Source organism: Equus przewalskii, chromosome 14 (genome assembly GCF_037783145.1).
Source record: "Equus przewalskii isolate Varuska chromosome 14, EquPr2, whole genome shotgun sequence".
Taxonomy (NCBI): Eukaryota; Metazoa; Chordata; class Mammalia; order Perissodactyla; family Equidae; genus Equus; species Equus przewalskii.
In genome coordinates this window covers 54,333,417-54,360,288 of record NC_091844.1, presented here as the reverse complement: position 1 = coordinate 54,360,288, position 26,872 = coordinate 54,333,417, and the positions used below count along the sequence as shown (strand labels likewise).

At 38.4% G+C, this 26,872-nt stretch overlaps 1 protein-coding gene across 3 annotated transcripts in view; it reads left to right on the top strand.

The window, feature by feature from the left end:
* Positions 1-26,872, top strand: part of DYNC2LI1 (dynein cytoplasmic 2 light intermediate chain 1) — a 38,404-nt gene that overhangs the window by 7,518 nt on the left and 4,014 nt on the right. For all 3 annotated transcript variants that reach the window (XM_070572770.1, XM_070572772.1, XM_070572771.1), the window contains exons 5-12: positions 1,376-1,464; positions 5,767-5,953; positions 6,913-6,981; positions 7,604-7,681; positions 18,902-18,978; positions 19,585-19,655; positions 22,683-22,780; positions 23,221-23,313. In XM_070572770.1, the coding sequence (XP_070428871.1) occupies positions 1,376-1,464; positions 5,767-5,953; positions 6,913-6,981; positions 7,604-7,681; positions 18,902-18,978; positions 19,585-19,655; positions 22,683-22,780; positions 23,221-23,313 (762 nt within the window). The remainder of the gene's footprint in view (positions 1-1,375; positions 1,465-5,766; positions 5,954-6,912; positions 6,982-7,603; positions 7,682-18,901; positions 18,979-19,584; positions 19,656-22,682; positions 22,781-23,220; positions 23,314-26,872) is intronic.

Below are 26,872 nucleotides of genomic sequence, written 5' to 3'. Positions count from 1 at the left end.
ACTGCCTGTTGCTGCTTCCTGGATTCACTAATAAAAGTTGGTTATTAAAACTGTGAGATTAAAAAGAGAAGAGAACGTAATATATTGAGATGTGGGAGAACTTCATTTTTTTGACTCACATGAATTTTGATGTGAGTGACAAACCTAGAAATGGAATTATCCTTTTCATTGGAAACTTTGAGACAACGTGCGTAAACTTAACTTTTGAGAGAGCTCCAAAAAACTTCCCTTCATCAAATTGTGAATCAAGGGACATTTTCCAATGAAAAATTATTTCCCCCACAAACATTAATGATTCAGATATCAATAGCAAAACAATTTTAGTGATTATGAGATGATAACTTGTCAAAAATACAATATATATATATTTGTAAAACTTGCTTTAATGACCATCTGTCTCTTCCAAGTTCATGGTAACAGATATATGAAAACTCATGTGATTCTTTTTCACCTGTTTTTTCCTCTAAACTTTGTGCTATCAAGTTGGACTTTTCGATATTCATTCTGGAAGATTCATGTCTTTCTCAGATTGCATGTTCCCTGTGAGTTCTACATGGACGCCCTTTGTCAGCTCCTCACACGATCTCGGTGTTAGGAAGGCTTCTCAGCATCAGGGAGGAAGCAGAGCTGCCATTTGCTGGCAGTCTAAGAAAGTGGTGAGGGAACAGATGGCCTTGATTCCAAGCTGCTTGGCTCCCTCGCTCTTTCGTGCCCCTCATATTTAAGAGTCCTGTAAAAGGGAAGCAGTTGCTTAGTCTCTTCTTGTTGCCCACCTGCCACTTGTATTGACAGTGCTCACCTGTCAGATTCCCCAGGGGCGTCAGGCACGGGCAGACTGTTTATTCTTTCGCTCACGTAATCCTGATCTGCAGCTGGGACTGCCATCTCTTCATCCCATTTTCTCATGCCTTACCTGTATGTCTCATTTATTTTGTGAGCTTCTGCCTCCCTAAATCAGGACGTTTTCCTATTCAGCTGTTTTATTTCTATCGAGAATGATAGCTGTTTTAAAAAAGATGACACCAAATGTGTCTAACTGGTTAATTTTATTTCAAACTTGAGTCTCTGCGCTATGTGATATTTACAGAATTGAGGCACTGTTTGTATCTTCTATTAAGGTGTTACTAGAATTAGGGCATTTATGTACACATATATATTCCTAATGTTTCATCTTTGTTCTTTGGAGTAGATGTTTTGGTGCATTTTGAGGGATGAGATAGAGAAAGGGGAAAGTTTTGACTGCCAAGAAAGGCTTAATTGAGGACTATAATATTTTGTATCCATAATTATTACTTGTTGGTGCTAATGAAGTAGAAGAAGTATTTAAAATTCAAAATATCAAAAAATTTTAATGTGAAATAAACCTGTTTTTCAGCCAAAAGATATTGCTCACTTTTGGGAACTAGGTGGCGGAACCTCTTTATTGGACTTAATCAGCATACCAATCACAAGTGACACCTTACGGTAAGTGAGCCAGCTCTGGGAACAGTTTAGTAAATACCCAGTAGTGTCCACAGGGTGAATATGAGAAGGCTTATGTGAATCAGAATTTGAAGGGACAGTTTTCTGTTGCTGAAGGCTTACACTCACTTTCTATGTGTTTAAACTGTAATGCTTTCAAAGAGGTTTTGAAAGAACCCATGTTCTGGCCTGTGCTGAAGTGAGATAGCTGGCATTCCAACTAATAGCGTATTTTGCAAGCCTGCAAACAAACAAAAATATGTCAAATAACACTTGGGCATTGAATTCACTTGGCAAAAACAAATTTGAAAAGCTTAAATCTTTCCAATATCCATCCAAGTGTGAGCTAATTCAGCCCTGAGTTTTTGCTTCAGCTGGATATTATGTCTACCATTGAATTTAATGCTAATTAATACTGTTGAAGCTTCATCCGTGGGAAGACTATGAGTTAGAGGAAGGAGAAATTCTCTTTATTTGCTGACCTTAAAGAAGTAGAAACTTGAGGAAAACCTCAAACTCTTTGGTGGTGTTTTCCTGACAATGACTCCCACATGTTGGCCAAATCAGATTTGGAAAATTGTGACATTTCTCACAATTTTCCTGGGAACCCGTCTTAGCCAAGGAAAACAAAAAATTTTAAATCTGAAATGTCTTACTCTTGTCAGAGTTTAACACGAACCATTGCTGTGCCTGGATCAAATAACAAAGGGCTTGACAATTACTTGTTATATTTTGGCCATTAGGAGCTTTAGAGTATGGAATTGTTAACAGGACAATTGTTTTTCCATAAGTAGCTGGATACAGATGATGTTGGCTTTATTTGTCCAGTGATATTTTTTTCTTTTAAAGAAATGTAATTTACTGTCTTTTACTTATTACAAAAGTAATGTATGCTCATTTGGAAAACTTGGAAAAATACTGAAAGGGACAAAGAAAGTAAGAGCACCCGTAATCACATAAAAAATAACCACTGTTAACTTGCAGAGGTATTTCTTTCAGTGTTTTCAGTGTTTGTAAATGTACATTTAGATCTTGCTTTTTTCGCTTATAAGCACCCTTTCCCCCTGACATTATTTTTTATAAACATGGAATTTTACAGCTATGTAGTTTTTCATTTGTTCTCCTTTAATGGACAAATAGTCAAAGCTGCCTGGGAATTAGGGTGGGTCATGGTGGTCTGGTTGAGAAGAGATGGTGAGAGTGGGGAAGAGCTGAAGGAACCAGAGCTGCCAGGTAGTGTGGCCCGAGGCTGAAAGGAGTGAAAAACGCTGGGTTACCTGGGTGTGCGCCGGCTCCACTTCCGGCCCTGATTGTCACATCACGTTGTTATATCCCCTCACTAGTCCACTTCTCCAGGCCCAAGAGGGTTTGGGCCTGATGGCCTTGTGGAAGTTTTGGTTTCTGCAGGAAGCCAAATCTTTCCACAGCTTCTTTAACACCCCACTTTGTGAGTTCTTGGTCTTCTTTCCCTGGAACCCCAAACAGCTGGAGCCTGCTTTAGGAGAGAGGAGAGGCCGGGGTTATGATGAACAGAGGGAAGGGGAGCCATAGGCCGGGCTCCAAAGTAGGTTGCTGAGTCGTTAAGGAATTCATGGAAAACATTTCACTCCTAATATAGAGTGTTTTGCGACTGGAATTAATTTCACACATAATTTCCTTGTGTTGGACAAAGCCCAGCAACTTGAGAAAATAATATTGCCAGATGCTTTAGATACTGTTTATCTTTAAAGTGACTGTTCATAGAATAATTATAGATGGACTGAACATTTCCACAGACTTTAGATAATTTGTAATAGATCATTTCCTGTGGTTCAGTTCTCTGTTTTAAGAGGTTGTTGGCTTTTAAAAAAATTTTTTTAGCTGTCATTTGCTATGAAGGTAAAAGTAACACAAGTATTTCCAATGCAATGGAAACACAAATGTTAATCTTGGAAAAAAGTTGAATAATCCATTTCTCTTTTGCTTAAAACAAAGTTATTTTTCATTTGGAAAAAATGATAAATTTATTTTATATACATTTTACCACAACTGAAAAAAAGTTAAACCATAGTCATCTTTTTTTTAAACATTAACCATCCTAAACTCCTGAAAATAGAATTAGTTTCCTTACTATTAAAAGTATATATATTATATTATTATTACAGTTAAGCAAAACTGTTTCTGAGCTTATTAAAATGACGTAGATATGATTGACTAGACAATTTAATGGCACAATAATTATATAGAAAATCTTGATAATGTCTAAAAGACTACTTTCTGAATTTAGACTTATAGTATAGAATTTAGGTACTGTTTTGCTTGAATTATACAAAAATAGCTGGGTTTGGTCAAATTCGGCAAAATAACTGACTGTATTATAAAATAACTAACATATGTTATAATTCCTTGCTATTTAGTAGCAGAATGTTTTCCCCTGTTGATCAAGGATATCTTGGCTCGTGATTATGGCTCCATATACTTATGACCATTTTCTGAAATACTCCTAGATTTGTTTGTTTGTTTTTTATTATGATAAAATCATAACATAAAATTTACTATTTTAGCCATTTTTAAGTGTACATTTTAGTGGCATTAAGTATATTCACATTGTTGTGCAACCATCACCACCATCCATCTCCAGAACTTTTTCATCTTCCCAAACTGAAACTCTGTACCCATTAAACACTAACTCCTATTTCCCCCTCCCCCAACCCCTTGCAACCACCATTCTACTTTCTGTCTCTATGAATTTGGCTACTCTAGCTACCTCATACAAATGAAATCATACAATACTTTTCCTTTTGAGTCTGGCTTATTTCACTTAGCATAATGTCTTCAAGTTTCACCCATGTTGTAGCATATGTCACAATTTCCTCCCTTTATAAGGCTGAATGACATTTCATTTTATGTATATGCCACATTTTGTTTATCCATTCATTTTTTTTTTTTTTTTTTTTGAGGAAGATTAGCCCTCAGCTAACTACTGCCAGTCCTCCTCTTTTTGCTGAGGAAGCCTGGCCCTGAGCTAACATCCGTGCCCATCTTTGTCTACTTTATATGTGGGACGCCTACCACAGCATGGCGTGCCAAGTGGTGCCATGTCCGCACCTGGGATCCGAACCAGCAAACCCTGGGCCACTGAGAAGCGGAACGTGCGAACTTAACCGCTGCGCCACCAGGCCGGCCCCTATCCATTCTTCCATTGATGGACATTTGGGTCATTTCCCCCTTCTGGCTATAGTGAATAGTGCTGCTGTGAGGATTGCTGTACAAATATCTGTTTGATTCCTTGATTTCAATGAAGTAGAATTGCTGGATCATATAGTAATTCTATGTTTAAGTTTTTGAGGAACCATCATACTGTTTTCCACAGCGGCTGCTGCACCATCTTACATTCCCACCAGCAATGCACAAGGGTTCCCATTTCTCTATATCCTTACCAACACTTGTTATTTTCTGGTGTTTTGTTTTGTTTTTATTTTTGTTTTATCATAGCTATCCTAATGGGTATGAAGTGGTATCTCACTGTGGTTTTGATTTGCATTTCCATAATGATTAATGATGTTGGACATCTTTTTGTAGGTTTATTGGCCATCTGTATATCTTCTTTAGAGAAATGTCTATTTGAGTCCTTTGCCCATTTTAAACTTGAGTTGTTTGTTGTTGCTGAGTTTAGATTTATATTTGATTTCCATAAACACGAGTACACATGCATGTGGTGATGGCAGTGGTGTGTGGTGGTCAGGAGTGTGCTTTCAGAGAGGCAGCATAGTAGAGCTGAAAGACATGTGGTTTTGGATCTAAATACCAGCTCTACAATTTACTAGTTATGTAAATCTGTGCCTCAGACTTCTAATCCATGAAATGGATATCATAACCTCTTCTAGGAAGGGTTGTTGTGAAGATTAAATAAGCTAGGTAGTCCCCTGGCAAGGTCCATCGGTAAATCTATTTCTTTCTGCTTCACCTGATTGTTGCGTTGTTGCTGCTGCTATTATTAGTATTTTTGTTTCCCTTCTTTGGAGCACACAGTAAAATTGGATCTAAATGTGGCATCGTTGGACCCAATTTCTTGTATATTATTTGAATTGGATTATTGTTAGTTCAAACAAAAACTTCAATGCCACTGCTGGTTGTAACACTTAAATATCACTAGAGAGAAGCACTAGAATAAATAAGGCTGTAACTTTTTTTTAATCTTAGAAAATTGCTGGGGTTTTTTCCTTAAGCTGTAGTGTTATTCTTGATAATAAATTTCAGTATAGTAGCGTTTCAAAATGGTAATTATTTTGAGGGTTTTTTTGAGAAATGTTTTTATTTCTTTAGGACATTTTCTATTGTTCTTGTTTTGGATCTTTCAAAACCTAATGACCTTTGGCCCACCATGGAAAATCTGTTGCAAGCCACAAAAAGCCATGTAAATAAAGTGATAATGAAACTGGGAAAGAAAAATTCTAAAGCATCTTCTGAAATGAGACAGAAGATATGGAGTAATATGCAGAAGGACCATCCAGTAAGTTGCTATTGGAATTATTCCTGGAATCCTTAGCCCCATACGTAGTTAAAGATAACATCACAGACAATTTAGATTTTTATGCATGACTTGAAATTCATTTGATGTAGGTGAACCTGTTCACTGGAAAATTATAGCAATTTAATAAAACCTCAGTAAGAACAAAACAAGGAAAGAGATTTCTTATGTCTTCTTGTTAGACATTTACTGTGATTGTTATGGCATATTATACCAATCAAAAGAAATAGAGTTTTAAAGTAGTAGTTTGATACTGATTTTATGATCTCTGTAAAATGAAGATAAAAAACCAGACTGTACAAAAGTCATCTGGCAAAGACTAGATGAAGCTACAAATTTAAACAAGCAGTAGAGTTTTAATAGCCTTAACCGTCACTCTATATTTTACATTCATTTATTCTCTGTCACATACTCAATATCTTTTGATCACCTGACACCTAATTAAATTACTACAAAGTTACAATGTTGGTAACACAAGTTCTTGAAATACAATCATGAATATCATCTTCTAGAAATCTAAGAGCAGTATCTTATATTGCCCAGAGTTTATATGGATGTTTTACACAGGTAATATCAGAACAAAACTGATAGTTTATGGTTCCCATCTACGCAGTATGAATGCTATTACAACAAACAGCTCAGACAAAGTAGTAAAAAAAACAAACAGAAAGATGACATATTATATGAGAAAATGAAAGGGCAGAACATGAAAAACAATAAAATCATAGTAATTTATGGAATTGCCATTTATAGTTTCATACTTGACAAATACAGTTTAGTAAGTGAAAGTTAAATATTGGAACAACCTCCATGTCAAGCAAACAAAGTCAACATCTATGAAGAGACTAAAATGGTATATTTTTGGAAGTAAATAGAAATTGCTGAATACATAGTAATATACAATTAACTATAATAAATCAATGAAATATGTTTGTTAACAGGATCGTGAAATAATTGACCCGTTTCCAATACCTCTGGTCATAATTGGAAGCAAATATGATATTTTTCAGGTAAGCTCTTGCACTTCTAGTTATGTTTGTTGTACATGCTTGCCTAGGCTTTATGAGAGGGGAACAAAGGTAATAATGAAATGAGAAAAATTACTCTGGGAGGGAGAGGCCAAGGACTCACACATCTTAAAGATTTTAGAAAAGAGGATATAGTTGGGAAAGAGAAATTAGGTAAAGAACAATAAATACAGTGAAACAGGGATATGGCAGTGGAATGCGGATAAGATAGAAGATTGGAAACTGAATCATTAACCCATCACTGAGGGATAGGACTGACTTCCCAGCTTTTAAATTGAAGAAAGTAGAAACTTGGTTTCTTCTTACCTTTGCTTGTCAGAGAATCCTCAGGGTATTCCATACTATAAAGTGTGTACTTATATCTAAATTCTATTGAGCTAAGTGTTTAAACAGAGGAAGATCTGACAGCCATACTTCTAGAAGGCTACACCTATAGTTTAACTCTCTATAGAAACAAATATCAAGGTATTGGAATCCTACTCCTCATGGTATGTTCCCCAAGAAAAGAAATAATCTATTTCTACATTTAATAATTTAAACCTTCCTACTATAGATATTTAGTTCTTTCAACTTGTTTTTTCTTTTTAATAACGTATTTCTTCAGGATTTTGACTCTGAGAAGAGAAAGGTGATTTGCAAGACACTTCGATTTGTTGCACATTATTATGGAGCATCATTAATGGTTTGTACATTTCTTATCCTTTGAGCTTGAATGGACAGTACCAAATATGGAAAGATTAGCAACTTGATACACAGTTATGAATAATAATGCTTTTATTAATGTATGTCATCCCCTCTTTCCTTTCCCATTGCCCAAAACTCCTCTTGTTACAGAGTGTTTGATAATGTATTTATGGAATGCACTCTGCTAGATGGCCTACCATTTCTTTGCAGCAAAAGCTCTAACTTGCTTATATCCATAAACCCCAGTCAATCTTAAAGAGATAAATTGGTTATTTATTTTTAGTTTCCCCTTAAGAATTAGAATCTGTATTATCTTAAAAGAAAAGAGAAAAAAAAATTTAACAGTGTGGCTTTTTTTAAACTTAAAAAAAATGTTGTTTGTTGTAGAGGTTGAAAACGTGAACTCAGGAATGGTTCAAATATCAGGGCAACCATTTACTAGATATGTGATCTCAGGCAAGTCACTTAATCTCACTTAAGCCTCAGTCTCCTCCAGGATAAAATGGACAAAAATAGTACCTTCTTCATAGGATTGTTGTGAGGATTAAAAGAGGGAGTTCAGGGCCAGCCCCATGGCCTAGTGGTTAAGTTCGGCACACTCTGCTTTGGCAGCCCAGGTTCAGTTCCCAGTCACGGACCTACACCACTCATCAGCAGCCATGCTGTGGCAGCATCCCACATACAAAATAGAGGAAGATTGGCATAGATGTTAGCTTAGGATGAATCTTCCTCAGGAAAAAAAAAAGAAGAGGGAGTCCATGTGAAATGCTTAGCAGAAGGCCTGAAACAAAATATTTCTCACTAAATCTTGGTTACTATAACTACTGTTATCATTATCTTCCACAACAGGACCAAATTTTGCTGGATGTCCTTTAATGCAAAAAATATAAAAGCATTTTTATTAAAAAAAATACTTTCTGAGGCCGGCCTTGTGGGATAGTGGTTGGGTTTGCACACTCCGCTTTGGCAGCCCAGGGTTCACAGATTCAGATCCCAGGCATGGACCTGCACACCACTCATCAAGCCATGCTGTGGCAACATCCCACCTACAAAGTAGAGGAAGATTGGCACAGATGTTAGCTCAGCAACAATCTTCCTCAAACAAAAAAGAGGAAGATTGACAACAGATGTTCACTCAGGGCCAATCTTCTGCACCAAAAAAAAAGAGAAGAAAAAAAACTTTCTTCTTCCCATTTGAATGATCTATTTTTTCCCCTAAATCAAAGTGCTCGGAGGAATCCAGAGATGAGATGGGTCTAGGCCCCTGCCTTCATGGCTAGTACATTATGACTTAAAAGTAATAAATAAGATCTATAGTTTAAATGTTTATACTTTTCAGAATACTCCAAATAAATTTCATTATGTATTTTCTTAAAAAATCGTCATCTTTTATGTTTGTACTGTATCTGCTTACATATTAGGTTAACAGAGTACTTTGGAAATATTCTTTGCTATTTTGAAAAGATATGAGGAATTTAAAGTGAATGACTGATCTAGGGTACAGAAGCAAAGACCATGGATCTTCTAGTTTCTTATTTTTGCCGCTATATAAGGCCCCACATTTAGTTCTGGTTAGTTAGCTGAGAGAAATCCCCATCTTTCTTTAGGAGCAGATCACATTTGATGATCAGTCATGGACCAGTCTGGTTTTATGGGTACAAATTTATATACAGTCAGGTCAACCCAGACCACAGCAGGGCTGGGATTAACGATGGCCCAGAAGACTCTAGGAGATTAGGGACGAGGGCAAGGATTTGAGAAGGCCTTCATCTCGGTTTTCAGTAACCCAAGGGATCAGAGGTTGGGGTAGAGGAGCACTTCTGGACCACCAAGGGAACCATATAAAGCGTTTCTAGCTTCCCAAACCAAGAAGAGCGTAGCCAAAGTTATCAAACCCCATCTTTCAGTTTCACTTCCACTCTTACTCTACACCCCATTCAAGGGAGAGAGTTGGGTACTGCCTTACAAGATTCAATGATGCTCAGCAGTTTTTTTTAACACTATAGTTTCCTTTATTATTCTGTCAAGAATACTTATTGAATATTATGAGCAATCTAATAAAGTTTATAAAAACAAAAACAGGAAAATGTTGATAAGTGGGACCAGATTCAGTGGAGAGCCCTTAGGATGGTAGAGGTCTTAAAATCGTAACATATGAGGGATTCTTCCAAGATGGCGCCGTGAGTAGTCCTCTTTGTCTCTCGCCCTTCGAGTCTACAATTATTTGGACACTTATCGCTTGACAAAGGATATCCAGACAGCATCTCAGGACGTCTGAGACACCCACGCGACTATACATCGGAAGGCGGACGGACTTTCCTCCGGGAGGATGTGGAAATAGGTGAAAACTCTCCGACCCCGACGGGCAGCCTAGTACCCGCAAGCGGCTTTCTTCCAACGGACGCCCCCAGAGGATCCACACACATCTAGGGCAGGAGCGAGAACACAACAGAGGAGCGTCGGTGGAAACAGGTGACCAGAACCCTACTTAAACCCCCCGCAATTACTCCTAAACGCAGAGGGAAACTTTGGAGTTGCACACCTGAGCCCGCGGGGAGAGTCTCTCCCCGCCCTTGGCAGGGAGACCCGGCCTGGTGCTCGGGGCGCCCGGAGGGTCCCAGAGAGAGACACGGTGGGCACGGAGGTCTCCCAGCTGCCGTTGCCCGCCCCGTGGGACTAGGGATTGCCGGAGATCTCGGAGAGGACCGGGGCGGGGGATCTTTCAAAGGCGGGTCCGGCGACCCGGTGGGGAAGCGCCGGAGCTCCGCCAGGCAGCAGACAAAACTCTCTGTCTGCCGGTAGCAGAGGGGCCACGCTGAGCACTCAGGGCTCCCGGCAGAGGCCCGGAGAGAAGCCCAGAGGGCGGGGCGACCCCCAGCTGCCGTTGCCCGCCCCGGGGGACTAGGGATTGCCGGAGATCTCGGAGAGGACCGGGGCGGGGGAACTTTCAAAGGCGGGTCCGGCGACCCGGAGGGGAAGCGCCGGAGCTCCGCCAGGCAGCAGACAAAACTCTCTGTCTGCCGGTAGCAGAGGGGCCACGCTGAGCACTCAGGGCTCCCGGCAGAAGCCCGGACAGAAGCCCAGAGGGCGGGGCGACCCCCAGCTGCCGTTGCCCGCCCCGTGGGACTAGGGATTGCCGGAGATCTCGGAGAGGACCGGGGCGGGGGAACTTTCAAAGGCGGGTCCGGCGATCCGGTGGAGAAGCGCCGGAGCTCCGCCCGGGCAGCAGACAAAACTCTCTGTCTGCCGGTAGCAGAGGGGCCACGCTGAGCATTCAGAGCTCCCGGCAGAGGCCCGGAGAGAAGCCCAGAGGGCGGGGCGACCCCCAGCTGCCGTTGCCCACCAGGTGAGGCTAGGGATTGCCGGAGATCTCGGAGAGGACTGGGGCTGGAGAGAGTTCCAGAGACCCAGCTTAGTAGCCTAGGGGGAAACCCTACAGGCTCACAGAAGCCTTAGGGAAAGCCTCTGCACAGCACCAGTAGAAGGCACCCAGCCGCCAGCCACAAGGCTGGAAGACCCCAGGGCAAAAGCAGCATAGCTAGGTGTACTAACCACAGACTGTAGAAGATGCCAATAGCTCTCCTGCGACCCATAGAGGACAAGTGAGATTTGGTGGGTGCCGACAGCAACCGAGCGACAAATAAAAGTGATCCCACCCCTGGCCGCTGGAAAAGCCCATAACACCGTTGCAGACCCCAAGGAGAGAGCGCATCTAGGTGGGCAACAACAGTAGGCACCTGCAGTCTGAAGCCCCCCGTGACGGCCCCCACGGCAGAGGAGGGAATCCAAAGGGCCACTGTGGCTACGAAGAGGGGCCCAGGCCCAGTTAGCAACTACGGACAGGGTTCCTGGTTGGTGAAGTATAAACAGCTGCTCCCCCCACTGCAGCAGCTGAAACAAGTGAAAGGAGCAACTAAACTCTATCTCCATGCGGAGGCACAAATCAACATCATCAAGCAATATGAAAAAATACATCAAATCTCCAGAACAGAAAGAAAGTAACAAATACACAGAAAACAATCCCAAAGAAAATGAGATATATAACCTAAATGATGATGACTTCAAAACAGCCATCATTAAAATACTCACTGAGTTAAGAGAGAATTCTGACCGACAACTCAACGAGTTCAGGAGCTATGTCACAAAAGAGTTTGATACGATAAAGAAGAACCAAACAGAAATACTGGAAATGAAGAACACAATAGAGGAGATTAAGAAAAATCTAGATGCTCTGAACAGTAGGGCCGATAATATGGAGGAAAGAATTAGCAATTTGGAAGATGGCAATATAGAATTGTTGCAGGCAGAGGAGGAGAGAGAAGCAAGACTTAAAAGAAATGAAGAAACTCTCCGAGAATTATCAGACACAATTAGGAGATGCAACGTAAGGATTATAGGTATACCAGAGGGAGAAGAGAAGGAGAAAGGGGCAGAAAACCTATTCAAAGAAATAATGGCTGAGAACTTCCCAAATCTGGTGAGGGAGATGGATCTTCAGGTGACAGAAGCCAATAGATCTCCAAACTTTATCAATGCAAGAAGACCAACTCCACGGCATATAGTAGTGAAGCTAGCAAAAGTCAACGACAAGGAGAAAATATTAAGGACAGCCAGGCAAAAGAAACTAACCTACAAAGGAACCCCCATCAGGCTATCAGCAGATTTCTCAGCAGAAACTTTACAGGCTAGAAGAGAGTGGAATGATATATTCAAAAATCTGAAGGACAAAAACCTACAGCCGAGAATTCTCTACCCAGCGAAAATATCCTTCAAATACGATGGAGAAATAAAAACTTTCCCAGATAAACAAAAATTAAGGGAGTTCATTGCCACAAAACCTCCTCTTCAGGAAATCCTCAGGAAAACCCTCATTCCTGAAAAATCCAAAAAAGGAAAGGGACTACAAAACCAAGAGCAGAGGAGATAAGTAGAAGGACAACAACAGAGAGTAGCAGCTCTACATCAGAACAGATTAAACCATGGGACAAGAAACAAAGGAAACTGAAGAAAACCGGAAAACAAGACACAAAATGGTAGTGGTAGGCCCCCACGTCTCAATAATCACTCTAAATGTAAACGGATTGAACTCCCCAATCAAAAGACACAGAGTGGCAGGATGGATCAAAGAACAAGATCCAACAATATGCTGCCTCCAGGAAACACACCTCAGCCCCAAAGACAAACACAGACTCAGAGTGAAGGGATGGAGAACAATACTCCAAGCTAATAATGAACAAAAGAAAGCAGGTGTCGCTATACTAATATCAGACAAGGTAGATTTCAAAGCAAAACAGATAAAGAAAGACAAAGAGGGACAGTATATAATGATAAAAGGGACTCTCCACCAAGAAGACATAACACTTATAAATATATACGCACCCAACACAGGAGCACCAAAATTTGTAAAGCAACTCTTAATAGAACTAAAAGAAGACATCAACAACAATACAATAATAGTAGGGGACCTCAACACACCATTAACACCAATGGACAGAACATCCAGACAGAAAATCAACAAGGAAATAATAGAATTAAATGAAAAATTAGACCAGATGGACTTAATAGATATATATAGAACACTTCATCCAAAAACAGCAGGTTACACATTCTTCTCAAGTGCACATGGAACATTCTCAAGGATTGACCATATTTTGGGAACCAAAGCAAACATCAATAAATACAAGAGAGTTGAAATAATATCAAGCATCTTTTCTGATCATAACGCTATTAAACTAGAAATCAACTACAAGAAAAAAGCAGAGAAAGGTGCAAAAATGTGGAGACTAAACAACACGCTTCTCAACAAACAATGGATCATTGAAGAAATTAAAGAAGAAATCAAATATTATCTGGAGACAAATGAAAATGAGAACACGACATACCAAATCATTTGGGATGCAGCAAAAGCAGTCCTAAGAGGGAAATTCATCGCAATACAGGCTCACCTCACTAAACAAGAAAAAGCTCACGTAAGCAACCTCAAACGACACCTAACAGAACTAGAAAAAGAAGAACAAACAAGGCCCAGAGTCAGTAGAAGGAGGGAAATAATAAAAATAAGAGCAGAAATAAACGATATTGAAACAAAAAAGACAATAGAAAGGATCAATGAAACAAAGAGTTGGTTCTTCGAAAGAATTAACAAAATTGACAAACCCCTAGCCAGACTCACCAAGAAAAGAAGAGAGAAATCGCAAATTAATAAAATCAGGAATGACAGAGGAGAAATCACAACAGATACCAACGAAATACAAGAGATCATAAGAGAATACTATGAAAAACTATATGCCAACAAATTGAACAACCTGGAAGAAATGGACAAATTCCTAGACTCCTACAATCTCCCCAAACTGAATCAGGAAGAAATGGAGAATCTGAATAGACCAATCACAAGTAAGGAAATAGAAACGGTAATCAAAAACCTCCCCAAAAACAAGACTCCAGGACCAGACGGCTTCTCTGGAGAATTCTACCAAACATTCAAAGAAGACTTAATACCTATTCTCCTCAAACTGTTCCAGAAAATTGAGAAAGATGGAGAACTCCCTAACACATTCTATGAAGCCAACATCACTCTGATCCCCAAACCTGACAAGGACAACACAAAGAAGGAGAACTACAGGCCGATATCACTGATGAACATAGATGCAAAAATCCTCAACAAAATTTTGGCTAACCGATTACAGCAATACATCAAAAAGATTATACACCATGATCAAGTGGGATTTATACCAGGGACACAGGGATGGTTCAACATCCGCAAGTCAATCAACGTGATACACTACATTAACAAAATGAAAACCAAAAACCACATGATCATCTCAATAGATGCAGAGAAAGCATTCGACAAGATCCAACACCCATTTATGATAAAAACCCTCAGTAAAATGGGTATAGAAGGAAAGTACCTCAACATAATAAAGGCCATATATGATAGACCCACAGCCAACATCATACTCAATGGACAAAAGCTGAAAGCCATCCCTCTGAGGACAGGAACAAGACAAGGGTGCCCACGTTCACCACTCCTATTCAACATAGTTCTGGAGGTGCTGGCCAGAGCAATTCGGCAGGAAAAAGAAATAAAAGGAATCCAAATAGGTAACGAAGAAGTAAAACTCTCGTTGTTTGCAGACGACATGATCTTATACATAGAAAACCCCAAAGAATCCACAGAAAAACTATTAGAAATAATCAACAACTACAGCAAAGTAGCAGGGTATAAAATTAACGTGCATAAATCAGTAGCATTTCTATACACTAACAATAAACTAACAGAAAAAGAACTCAAGAACTCTATCCCATTCACAATAGCAACGAAAAGAATAAAATACCTTGGGATAAACTTAACCAAGGAAGTGAAGGATCTATACAATGAAAACTACAAGACTCTCTTGAAAGAAATAGGCGATGACATAAAGAGATGGAAAGACATCCCTTGCACATGGATCGGAAGAATAAACATAGTTAAAATGTCCATACTACCTAAAGCAATATACAGATTCAATGCTATCCCAATCAGAATCCCAAGAACATTCTTCACAGAAATTGAACAAACAATCCTAAAATTCATATGGGGCAACAAAAGACCGCGAATTGCTAAAGCAATCCTGAGCAAGAAAAACAAAGCCGGCGGAATCACAATCCCCGATTTCAAAACATACTACAAAGCTACAGTGATCAAAACAGCATGGTACTGGTACAAAAACAGGTCCACAGATCAATGGAACAGAATTGAAAGCCCAGAGATAAAACCACACATCTATGGACAGCTAATCTTCGACAAAGGAGCAGAGGGCCTACAATGGAGAAAAGAAAGTCTCTTCAACAAATGGTGCTGGGAAAACTGGACAGCCACATGCAAAAGATTGAAAATTGACCATTCTTTTTCACCACACACCAAAATAAACTCAAAATGGATCAAAGACCTAAAGATTAGGCCTGAGACAATAAGTCTTTTGGAAGAGAATATAGGCAGTACACTCTTTGACATCAGTTTCAAAAGAATCTTTTCGGACACTGTAACTCCTCAGTTGAGGGAAACAATAGAAAGAATAAACAAATGGGACTTCATCAGACTAAAGAGCTTCTTCAAGGCAAGGGAAAACAGGATTGAAACAAAAAAACAGCTCACTAATTGGGAAAAAATATTTACAAGCCACTTATCCGACAAAGGGTTAATCTCCATAATATACAAAGAACTCACACTGCTTAACAACAAAAAAACAAACAACCCGATCAAAAAATGGGCAGAGGACATGAACAGACATTTCTCAAAAGAAGATATGAATATGGCCAATAGACACATGAAAAGATGTTCATCATCGCTAATCATCAGGGAAATGCAAATCAAAACTACATTAAGATATCACCTTACCCCCGTTAGATTGGCAAAAACATCCAAAACCAAGAACGACAAATGTTGGAGGGGTTGTGGAGAAAGAGGAACCCTCATACACTGTTGGTGGGAATGCAAACTGGTACAGCCACTATGGAAAACAGTATGGAGATTTCTCAAAAAGTTAAAAATAGAAATACCCTATGACCCAGCCATCCCATTACTGGGTATCTATCCTAAGAACCTGATATCAGATATCTCAAGAGTCCGTTGCACCCCTATGTTCATTGCAGCATTATTTACAATAGCCAAGACGTGGAACCAGCCTACATGCCCAGAAACTAATGATTGGATAAAGAAGATGTGGTATATATACACAATGGAATACTACTCAGCCATAAAAAAAGACGAAATTGGCCCATTCACAACAATGTGGATGGACCTCGAGGGTATTATGTTAAGCGAAATAAGTCAGTCAGAGAAAGACGAACTCTATATGACTCCACTCATAGGTGGAAATTAGTATATTGAGAAGGAGATCTGATTGGTGGTTACCAGGGAAAAGGGGGGGTGGGGGGAGGGTACGGAGGGGGAAGTGGTGTACCCACAACATGACTAACAAAAATGTACAACTGAAATCTCACAATGTAATCTATCATAACATTAATAAAAAAAAAAAAAAAAAAATCGTAACATATGAGGAGCAGTATAAAATTATATTCTGTTATCTGGAATATGATAATACTCTTTAAATATTTGAAGGACTGTTCCATGGAAGAGGGATTAAATGTATTCTTTGCTCTCTTAGAGTCAAGAACAAGGAATCAACAGAGAGAGTTTAGCTCAAAGTAAGAAAGAACTTTCTAATATTACCATTACAGTCATGTGCTGCATAACGATGTTTCAGGCAGACCATATATATGACAGTGGTCCCATAAGATTGGTACCAGATAGCCTAGGTGTGTAGTGGGCTGTACCATCTAGATTTGTGTCAGTACACTCTATGATGTTGGCACAACAACAAAATCGCCTAATGACTCGTTTCTTGTAACATATCCCTGTCGTTAAGAACCCCCTGACTGCATCTGAAAATGGAATAAATTGCTTTGAAAGTTAATGAGTTCCCAGGCGTTGAGTTTATCCAAACAGAAACTCTACAGCTATTTGTGGAGGATGTTTTCCAGGTGATTGATGCAGCAGATTGGGAGGGTTGAGTCAGAAACTTCTCATGTCCTCCCAGCCCTGCAGTTCTATGAAATACATGTGTCATGAGGTTTTTTCCTCTCCATATAGGGAACATAATAATAATGATGATAATAAAGAGAAGTTGTTTTTAAATTTAAAGTTTTCTATATTTTTAAAAATTGTCTCACTAGAAGCGTTAAAAGTGTTTCAATTTTTTTAAAATAAAGATATCAAATCTTACATATTCACATGAGGGTTCTCCTTTGAGTAGTTTCCCTGGGAACCTATTCTTAATCCAGAATGAATCTTATCCTGAAAATTGATCCCTTTGCCTTATAATTACATTTCATTTTGGTTCAAGATTGTTTTTTCCACTTTCATGTATCTTAGTCATTCTGATTTGGCTAAATGAGTTTTGGTATTTCCACAAATCAAATCTAGTCTGAAAAGATGTGTAAGATAACCATATGTCCTGGTTTTCACCCGATGTCTCAGCTTAATTACTGACATGTGGACAGATTTTGGGGACTCCTCTCCCTCGTCTAAGAAGTGAATCTGGCAAGCAAACTGCATAGGCTTTTAAGTCAGCACAGTAGAAATCCATGCTGCACTGGGAAGCAGCAGGCAGGCCATGTTCAGCCTGTGTCAAAGTGACCTTGCAACCCTACCTCATGACTGAAGACGCCAGCTGGACAGATCCACAGAAGGAAAAGATAAAGGGGTACCTCGCTCTCACATTTCCCAGCTGTGTTTCTTAGAGATTGAGGGAATAATTACCGACCCTGGTCCTTGCCTTCCTCCACACATAGGGAACTTCAGCATCTATGAACTTGTCTGATGTATAACCAAGGAATTCTTGTTTATGGTACATTCCATGTATAATGTAGAGAAAAGCCCAGATGTGCTCCATCCCCTTTTCTCTACATATAGAAAATCCAGTTGTAAGGTTTTTTTTCCTTTTCCTCTTCCCTGCATGTAGATTGTTTTGTGAAAGAGAGGTAAGCTGCGTTTAAACTCACACCCCTCGGGGCAGTTCCATCAGAGTGCTCTGTTGAACTGTTTTCCCAGGGTTCAAACTCCTCATGCTGATTATTGAATAAACTCCTCCACTAATAACACCTAAACTCTTTATTTCAGTTGATAAATAGTACCCACACCCCCTTTCATTCTCCAAAGTGTTCTGGTTATGGTCACCCTAATTATATATCACCACCGAAAATATTTAGTAGCTTATTTTGTAGGCTCCAAAGGCAATTCAGAAGTTGAAAAATCATTTTAGTAAGTGTCAGTGTTGTTGGACTAGTCTGCAACACCCACGTTAACTGCATTGAAGGCAGTAACATGCCCTTGGATGGAAAAGTTGTTTATAATGTATACCTCCTACTTTTTAACCAACCAGATTGCATTTTGACAATGATTATGATCCATATGTGGGAGTAGCTGAAATGATTAGTGCATAAACCACAAGTCCCTTCAATATCATGCACTCATGAAGTTTAAAGAATAAGTTAAAACAAATTTATCAAGATTTCTTTCTTCATTTGGGTTTTCTGTTGTCTACTCAAACACAAATATTTGTTGGGCAAATAAATAGTAATTCTCTCTGCAGTCTGTACTTGTTCAAAGCCATATTTATTTTACCGTTTCTGTGATTTGAAAGCCAAGTATATAATTTATTCTCCTGATTTTTTTTAGTTTACCAGTAAGTCAGAAGCTCTATTACTAAAAATACGTGGAGTTATCAACCAGTTGGCATTTGGCATTGACAAAAGGTACTGTTAAAATATATATTTTAATATCTTTTTATTGTATTTTTTTGCCAGTATTGTCTCATCTGATTATTGTTCTCACCAGTTGTTTGTTTCTTGACCAGGAAAGTGCCCCAGATGGCTGTTCTTAGAGAGAGAATTTCATATTATCCCTTGCTCATTACATTGTTTAAATATTTCTCAAATTTTACAGTGAAAATATTATATAATACTTAGAGACTAGAATAAAATAATAATTCTATTATACTTGTTTCCCTGATTTCTTTTACTCCTTTTCTCTCATTTTAGTAGCTTTCCCTCTATTATCACTTGCTTATATTGATTAGAAATGGAATCAATAATGTTAGTATGTATTCTTATTAACCTTGCTACTTTTCTTGATTTTGATTTAAGGTAATTTGGGCCTGTCACTTTTTTTTCCTGTAAAACGTTTATTAATGCTATACTTTAATTTTTGAAATCACATACATTAATATTCACTCATTCATTGGGGGCAATGCTCTCACCACTGGCTAGATATAAAACTTGGCTCTTGTATTTACAGTAGAATGTGGCAGGATATTTGACTGCTAAACTAAATTAGAGTGTTTTTTCTTCTTACCTATGTAGCAAATCAATATGTGTGGATCAGAATAAACCACTGTTTATCACAGCAGGATTGGATTCTTTGAGTCAAATAGGTTGGTGAACTTATTAAGATTGTTCAGTCTTTTTTTAATTGCTCATTGATTTTATCCTACTCCATGTTCACTGCATCTCCAAAAAAACACCGTTTCTGGTTTCATTGTTGTTGCCGTTATTTCTTATCTATTTATTTATGTACACAATATCGATGTAACATGCATCACATTGACATATTTGTGATGGAAGAGATGTTGCCACATAGCAGAGTGATTTCTGACCTCTACTCCACTGAAAAATTTACATGTATTTCCTTTCCCTCAGTGATTTCCAGGTATTTTTAAGTTTTAGCTCCTTCAGTTTAGAAGAAAACCAGGAGCACAGAATGGTCAAGGAATTCAAAGCTATATATTATGGGCAACGATGGAAAATTAGAGACTCAAGTGGTGGACTGTCTACATCCATCCATCCATCCATCCATCCATGTAGTTGTACTACAACTACAATTAGTTGTACTAATTAGATATGCCTTAATTTTTCATGATGAAAATAGCTTGCCTCATCTAATGAGATGTATTTCCTAAACTTATAGACGCCATAGGCTCATGAAGCAAAAGGAATTTTAAGAGTTTATATAGTCAAGCTCCTTATCGTCCCATAGAAGCTATTTTCATTGTGAAGATCTTCAGGCTTAGCAACTCTGTGTACTCTAGGGTTGGCATAGTTTGGTTTTAAACTCTAATGGGCAGTAGTTTTCTTTTTTATTTCCCATTCCCCATTACTCTTACAAGCTAAAGTTGACTTGATTTCACATGTAGGGATCTTTGTAATGAAATTATAGATTGAATTGAAATGAAAGGAAAAGAGGTAGTTAATGAGAGACCATGGAGACTTATTTTTATAATTATCATTAGTACCAACTTAATTTCAGTAGCAGTGAGAATCACTCTGTGTACTGATAGATAATGTGTATGGAAGTCTTTTGCCCATGTGAGTTGTTGGAGGTCAGAAAACGGTTGAGAATTACTGAATTTAAAAATCATGGAGCTTGGACCTTATCAAAATGAAAAACGTTGGCTCTTGAAAGCCCATGTGAAAAGGATGAAAAGACATGTTATAGTCTGGGAGAAAATATTTTCAGACCACATATCCAACAAATGACTAGCATCTAGAATATATTAAAGAACTCAACAGTAAAAAAAAGAATCCAGTTAGAAAATCGACCAAACACGTTTCACTGAAGAGGATATACAAATGGCAAGTAAGCACGTGAAAAGATGTTTAACGTTATTAATCAGGGAAAAGCAAATTGAAACCACAATGAGATATCACCACATACCTATCAGAACAGCTAAAATAAAAAATAGTGACAGCACCAAATGCTGACAAGGAAATGGAGAAACTGGATCACTTATACATTGCTGGTGGGAATGTAAAATGGTACAGCCACTCTTGAAAATAGTTTGATAGTTTCTTACTAAGCATCTAGATACCATAGGACCTAGAAATTGCACTATTGGGCATTTATCCCAGAGAAATGGAAACTTATGTTCACGTAAAAATCTGTACACAAATGTTCATAGCAGCATTATTTGTAATAGCCAAAACTGGAAACAACCCAGATGGTGTTCAACAGGTGAATGAAAAAACAAACTGACACATTGATACCATAGAATAGTACTCAGCAATAAAAAAGGAACAAACTATGGATACAACAACTTGGATGAGTCTCCAGGGAATTACGCTGATTGAAAAGGCCCGTCAGAAAAGGTTGCATACAATATGATTCTATTTATATAAAACTTTTGGAATGAAAAAATTTTAGAAATGGAGGGAAGATTAGTGGTTATCATAGATTAGGGACAGGACTGTGGGTGAGGAGGTAGGGGGAGAGGTTAGGAAGGAGTGGGTATGGTTATAAAAGGGGAACACAAGGGATCCTTGTGGTAATGGAATGGTTCAGGAACCTACAAACGTGGTAAAGTTGTATAGAACTTACACACACACGCACACACGCACACACACCACAGACAAGGACAAGTAAAAAACTTGGGAAAGCTGAATAAGATCCGTGGATTGTATCAATGACTTTCTGACCAAGGTGATACAGAGGCCCCAAAAGATCATCAGTGAAACAATCTTAGTGAACAGTGTAGGTGCTGGAATAGAAAGAATGAAAAACCTCAGATTATAGACTGAAAATTGCCAAGAAGTGGCAGCAAATTTTTTTAATTTTCAAATTAAATTATACAAGCAATACATAGACATTCTCCTTATAAAACATTAAAATAGTACATATGAGGATCAAGTTTGGTATGTATCTTTCCAGACCATTTTCTATGAATGTATATGTCATGTAGGAAAAACTATTTGTTTTAACATAATTGTATCATTCTGTATCTGTCATTTTGAAATTTGCCTTTTTTACTCAATATGCCTTAGTGGTTTTTCCATATTAATGCTACATATAGGTTGGTATTTTGACTGCTGGATAGTGTTACAGAGCATGGCTATGCATAGTAATTTTCACTATTCCTCTATTCATGGACATTTTGGTTGTGGCCATTTTTTCACTAATACAAATGATGCTACAATGTAAAATCCTTAATACACATATACAGGTGTTTCTACATTAAGCACCAAAAAGTGGAATTGCTGGTTAAGAGGGTATGACCTTTTTTAGTATTTTAATAGTATTTAGTAGTGCCAAATTACCCTCCAAATTAGCTATCCCAATTTGCACTCTAACCGGTAGCACATAAGAGTATTTGTTTCCTTACAAATTCCCAACACATGAGAATACTAAACTTTCATATTTTTGCTGAGTAGCAGTGTAAGTGTGGGGAAAGAGAATTATAGTTTACTCATTACCCTGTCTCCTCTTCCTCTGATTCTGCCCCAGTGGCTTTCTACACTAGGTAGGGGTAAATTTTAATAGTGATATTAAGTATATTATATAATATATATTAAGGAGAGGGGAAATGAGTGATCTAAGGTTTATACTTTTATAAGTGTCATCAGTTTTATTAATAGAGTTTTTAATGTTTTAATCAATACAATCATTTGGACTAAACTTCCAATTTTAGGATCTCCTCCTGTTCCTGATAATGACATTGGAAAGCTTCATGCCCGTTCACCAATGGAGTTGTGGAAAAAAGTATATGAAAGGCTCTTTCCACCAAAGGTATATATTTCTAATTCTTTTAAAGAAAGAATTTTCAGCACTGTTATTCAACAGTTATTGGGAAATGTCCCCATGGGCCTATCATCATAACTTGGTTTTCATCTCTCATGCTCGAAAATCAATTAAATATTCACTAAAAGTCTATTGTAGATGAGGCACTGTGGGGGTTAAAAGACGTGTAAGACACAGTTCTTGTTGCACTTTCAAACAGAGCTCTCCGGGATTAGAGAAGGAGAGACAACGTCTGAAAGGAGAGGAGGGAAGAGGACCTGGTGGAATTTGAAATGGCTCTCAACGGTGATGATAAAAGCTCAGAAGATTGTAGAGAGCCTTCAGCGGGTGACTGAGGAAAGGGAACTTGGTTTGTGAGGCAGATAGATGATAGTCTTTGAAGGTTCTGGGTTATGGGCATGAAATGATTTGAAGAATTGTAATTTCAGAATACCAACACACTGAAAGATATCAAGGACCCTGCAAGAGACCCTCAGTATGCTGAAAGTGAAGTTGATGAAATGAGAATTCAGAAGGATCAGGTATTATCCTAAACATTTATTTTATTTCATCTTGAGTTTTATCACAAAAATACTTCTAGAATTCCATAGATTTTCCCAATTTATTTACTTGATTTTTTTTTCTAAAGATTGGCACCTGAGCTAACATCTGTTGCCATCTTCTTTTTTTTCTTTCTTCTCCCCAAATCCCCCCAGTACATAGTTGTATATTCTAGTTGTGAGCGCCTCTAGTTGTGTTGTGTGGGACACCACCTCAGCGTGGCCTGATGAGCAGTGCCATGTCCGCGTCCAGGATCCCAACCAGAGAAACCCTGGGCTGCTGAAGCAGAACGAGTGAACTTAACCACTCAGCAACGGGGCCAGCCCCCATACTTGATTTTTTTTTTTTTACTTTTAAAATTATTTAAATAATATGTCTTTACTATATAAAAAGTAAAATTCTGATATGCATAAAGAAGGAATTAAAAATTACCTATCATTCTACCACCCAGAGATGACCTAATGTTCACATATCCTTTTTGAATTTTCCAGTTTGTGTTAAAAGATTCGCAGTGATTCTTAACTTGCTGCTGGGGAGACACTTTCATAATAGTCTTTTGTTTGTGGGATTATTTAAAAGGTTTTGGGTTTTATTAGGACATTCAAATGTATCTATACTTTTCTTGTACCAGAAAAACTAAGGACCACCCAGCCTGAAAGCACACAAACACAGCTGACAAAACCCAGATCTCTGAGGAAAGTGGTTAAAAGTGGAGACTGCATTCCTTATGTGCCCAGTAGCACTGTTTGTGATACACAAGTCTGATATAAGAATACAAAAGTTGATAAATTCATCATGACCCAATACCTAGATTTTCTCAGATCTCCTTTTAGTTTGATAAAACGGGACATTGTGACCTTATAAATTGAATGTCCTGACAGCCTTTCAGGTGGAATTTGTAGAGCTGTGTAACTTGGGCGGTCACACTGGGGCAAGCATGACCTGAACACAGCCATTTACTGGGAGCGGTGAGCAGGGTCTTTTTCTAGGCACCAGCCTTTTGCCTTTGTGGGCACTAGAATAAGTAGGCAAAATATTTTATTTAAATGTAGTCCAGAAGACTTTTGAAAAATATGTCATGAATATTTGGAGGGTTTTGTAGATGTAGCAAAGTGAGAAGCATGTTGTAGGAACAGTAAAATGACCTCATGTAACCCTTATTATGTGTGCAGCTTGTCTATACAGATTAGTTGGAAGTCATCTTTGAATTAATATTTATCTAGGAGTCAATGACTAACTTCTATTTTTAGTAAGAGTATCTGTTTATATTGTATGGTGATCCCTTTTATTACATTTATATACACAGATATTTTTGAAGGGTTAGGGTATTTCTGAGCATCATGAGTTTTCACATTCAAACCCATCTTCCCTAACTGACCTAAAAGCATAGGAATTTCGAGTGGAACTGGAAAGCAACCCCACAATACCTATATCAATCTACGCTCAACTCTTGTGCCACCCAGCTACCTCAGTAATTGCTATATTCTCCTGCCTGAGAGAGTTTTTTAACCCACCTGAAAAGTTATGATATCTTAATTTTGCCTCTAAAACAGTTTCATTTGTGATGTTTTAGTAAATGAATTGCATTGATTTCAGTTTGCCCATGTCATACCTTAACACAATTTTATGCTTTTGCTTTAAAGTTACCTAATGATTACCAGTTGATGCTCAATTATTTAATTGATATCCACATCCAAATTTTGACATTCTAATATGCAAAATTTTAAATATGTCTATTATTTCATGCTCTCCCAAAGTAATTTCAGAGCCTTACATTGTTTCCAGTTGTGTGCTGATATACACAAAAGCTGACTTAGGTATGAGAAAATTCTCTATAGATTAATTTTGAAAGATTCCTATTAATTTCCCTCTAAACATTTAAAATTACATTTTCACTTTTTATATGGGCATGATAGTCAATGCCAGTTCTATTAACACAGTCTATTAAAAAATTCATCTGCATTAGGTGGAAATCTAGCCAGTTGTTTATAGCTCTTTCTTCACATTGTCTGTCTTTTTGATCTTTTAATATTATTGCCACGTAACATTTTTCAGTGAAAATAGCATTATAATCTTTAGATTTGATTTGATTTGCCATGTGGAACAATAGTAGTATTCATTTAAAAGAAATGTCTCACTCAGGGTTTTCCATAATTACGCAAAAGTCTGTCCTTCCTTAAAAGCAACCTGTAAATGCTTAAAGAAATCTATACTGTGAGCTATGTGTCTGCATGCCTTTAACCCAGATAGGTACTTCCGATCCTCATACTTCTGGGAGGAAAGATGGCATCGTGTTTCATTAAAATATAATACAGTTGCATATGAGTGAAGGGCTGGCCCTGAGCCTGTCTGAGACCAGATGTCGTCCTCCTCTTGACTCCCTCCTCATCTCCAAGCCCCATTATCAGTGGCTTAGATGGTCATTAGGAATAAAACAAAAAATAAAGTTAGAGGCCTTTAAGCTTTGGCAGTGAAATTAAAGCATGCCACTTTTAATATGGAGAGGCTATTCATGAGTTCCATTCAGTTCCTCCAACACTTAGGTCTTCAAAAAAGGCCCAAGTCATATACCGTCGTGCTCTGCATAACAAAGTTTCAGCCAACAACGGACTGCTTATATGACAGTGGTCCCATAAGATTAGGACATACAGCCTAGGTGTGTAGTAGGCTATACCATCTAGGTTTGTGTAAGTACAGTCTGTGATGTTCGCACAATGACCAAATCACCTGACAATGCATCTCTCAGAACATATCTCCGTCATTAAGCAAAGCATTACTGTAGAATCATTCAGCAAGAAACAGGTGTCTGTCCCTCTGTCCTGGAAGAACTGCGTTTAAGCCACACTTGTAATAATAACCCTGCTGGAGTCGGGGAGGCACCAAGCCCAGCGTTTCATAATACCTTATTGTGAGTCCTTGGTGGTAAAACGTGTCCTTTGTGAGACCTGTCCAGAATCCTCTTGCTCCCAGTCCCCCCAGATGCATGGAGAGCCTCACAGGGGACTGAAATCGGTCCTCACAGGTTTGACCATCAGCCTTAAGACCATTTCACCTTTCCTGCAGACTGTCTTTCCTAATTAGCTCTCTTTCCTCTAATTACTCTAAGTTTTCTCTTTTGCCTAGTCAGATGGGCACCAGAAAATACTTCCTCAGTATTTACTATTTTTTAAAACCATCTAGTTTTAAAGAGAATGTGAGTATAGAAAGACTTGTTGAACCCTTCTATGTCTTTTCTATATTTTTGTTGTCAAAGAAAGCAAAGAAAAAGGAAAAAGTTTGGGTAAACAATTATTTTAAGATCTTCTTGGCCAAACACACTAACTATTTTGAATGTCTGTTTTCAAAAATCAACTTGTTTATAATCCCTAGGCCTATAATTTAAACACATGCCCACTGATTTACATGTTCAGGGGGAAATCCTCTTACTGTCCTTTATTGAAGATGCTGGTTTAAGCATTGTAAGACTGTGGCCCGTTTATATTTCAGAACTTCAGAGGTTTCTGAGAGGCAGGGTGGAAACCTTTCTTGGTTTTGCTTTCA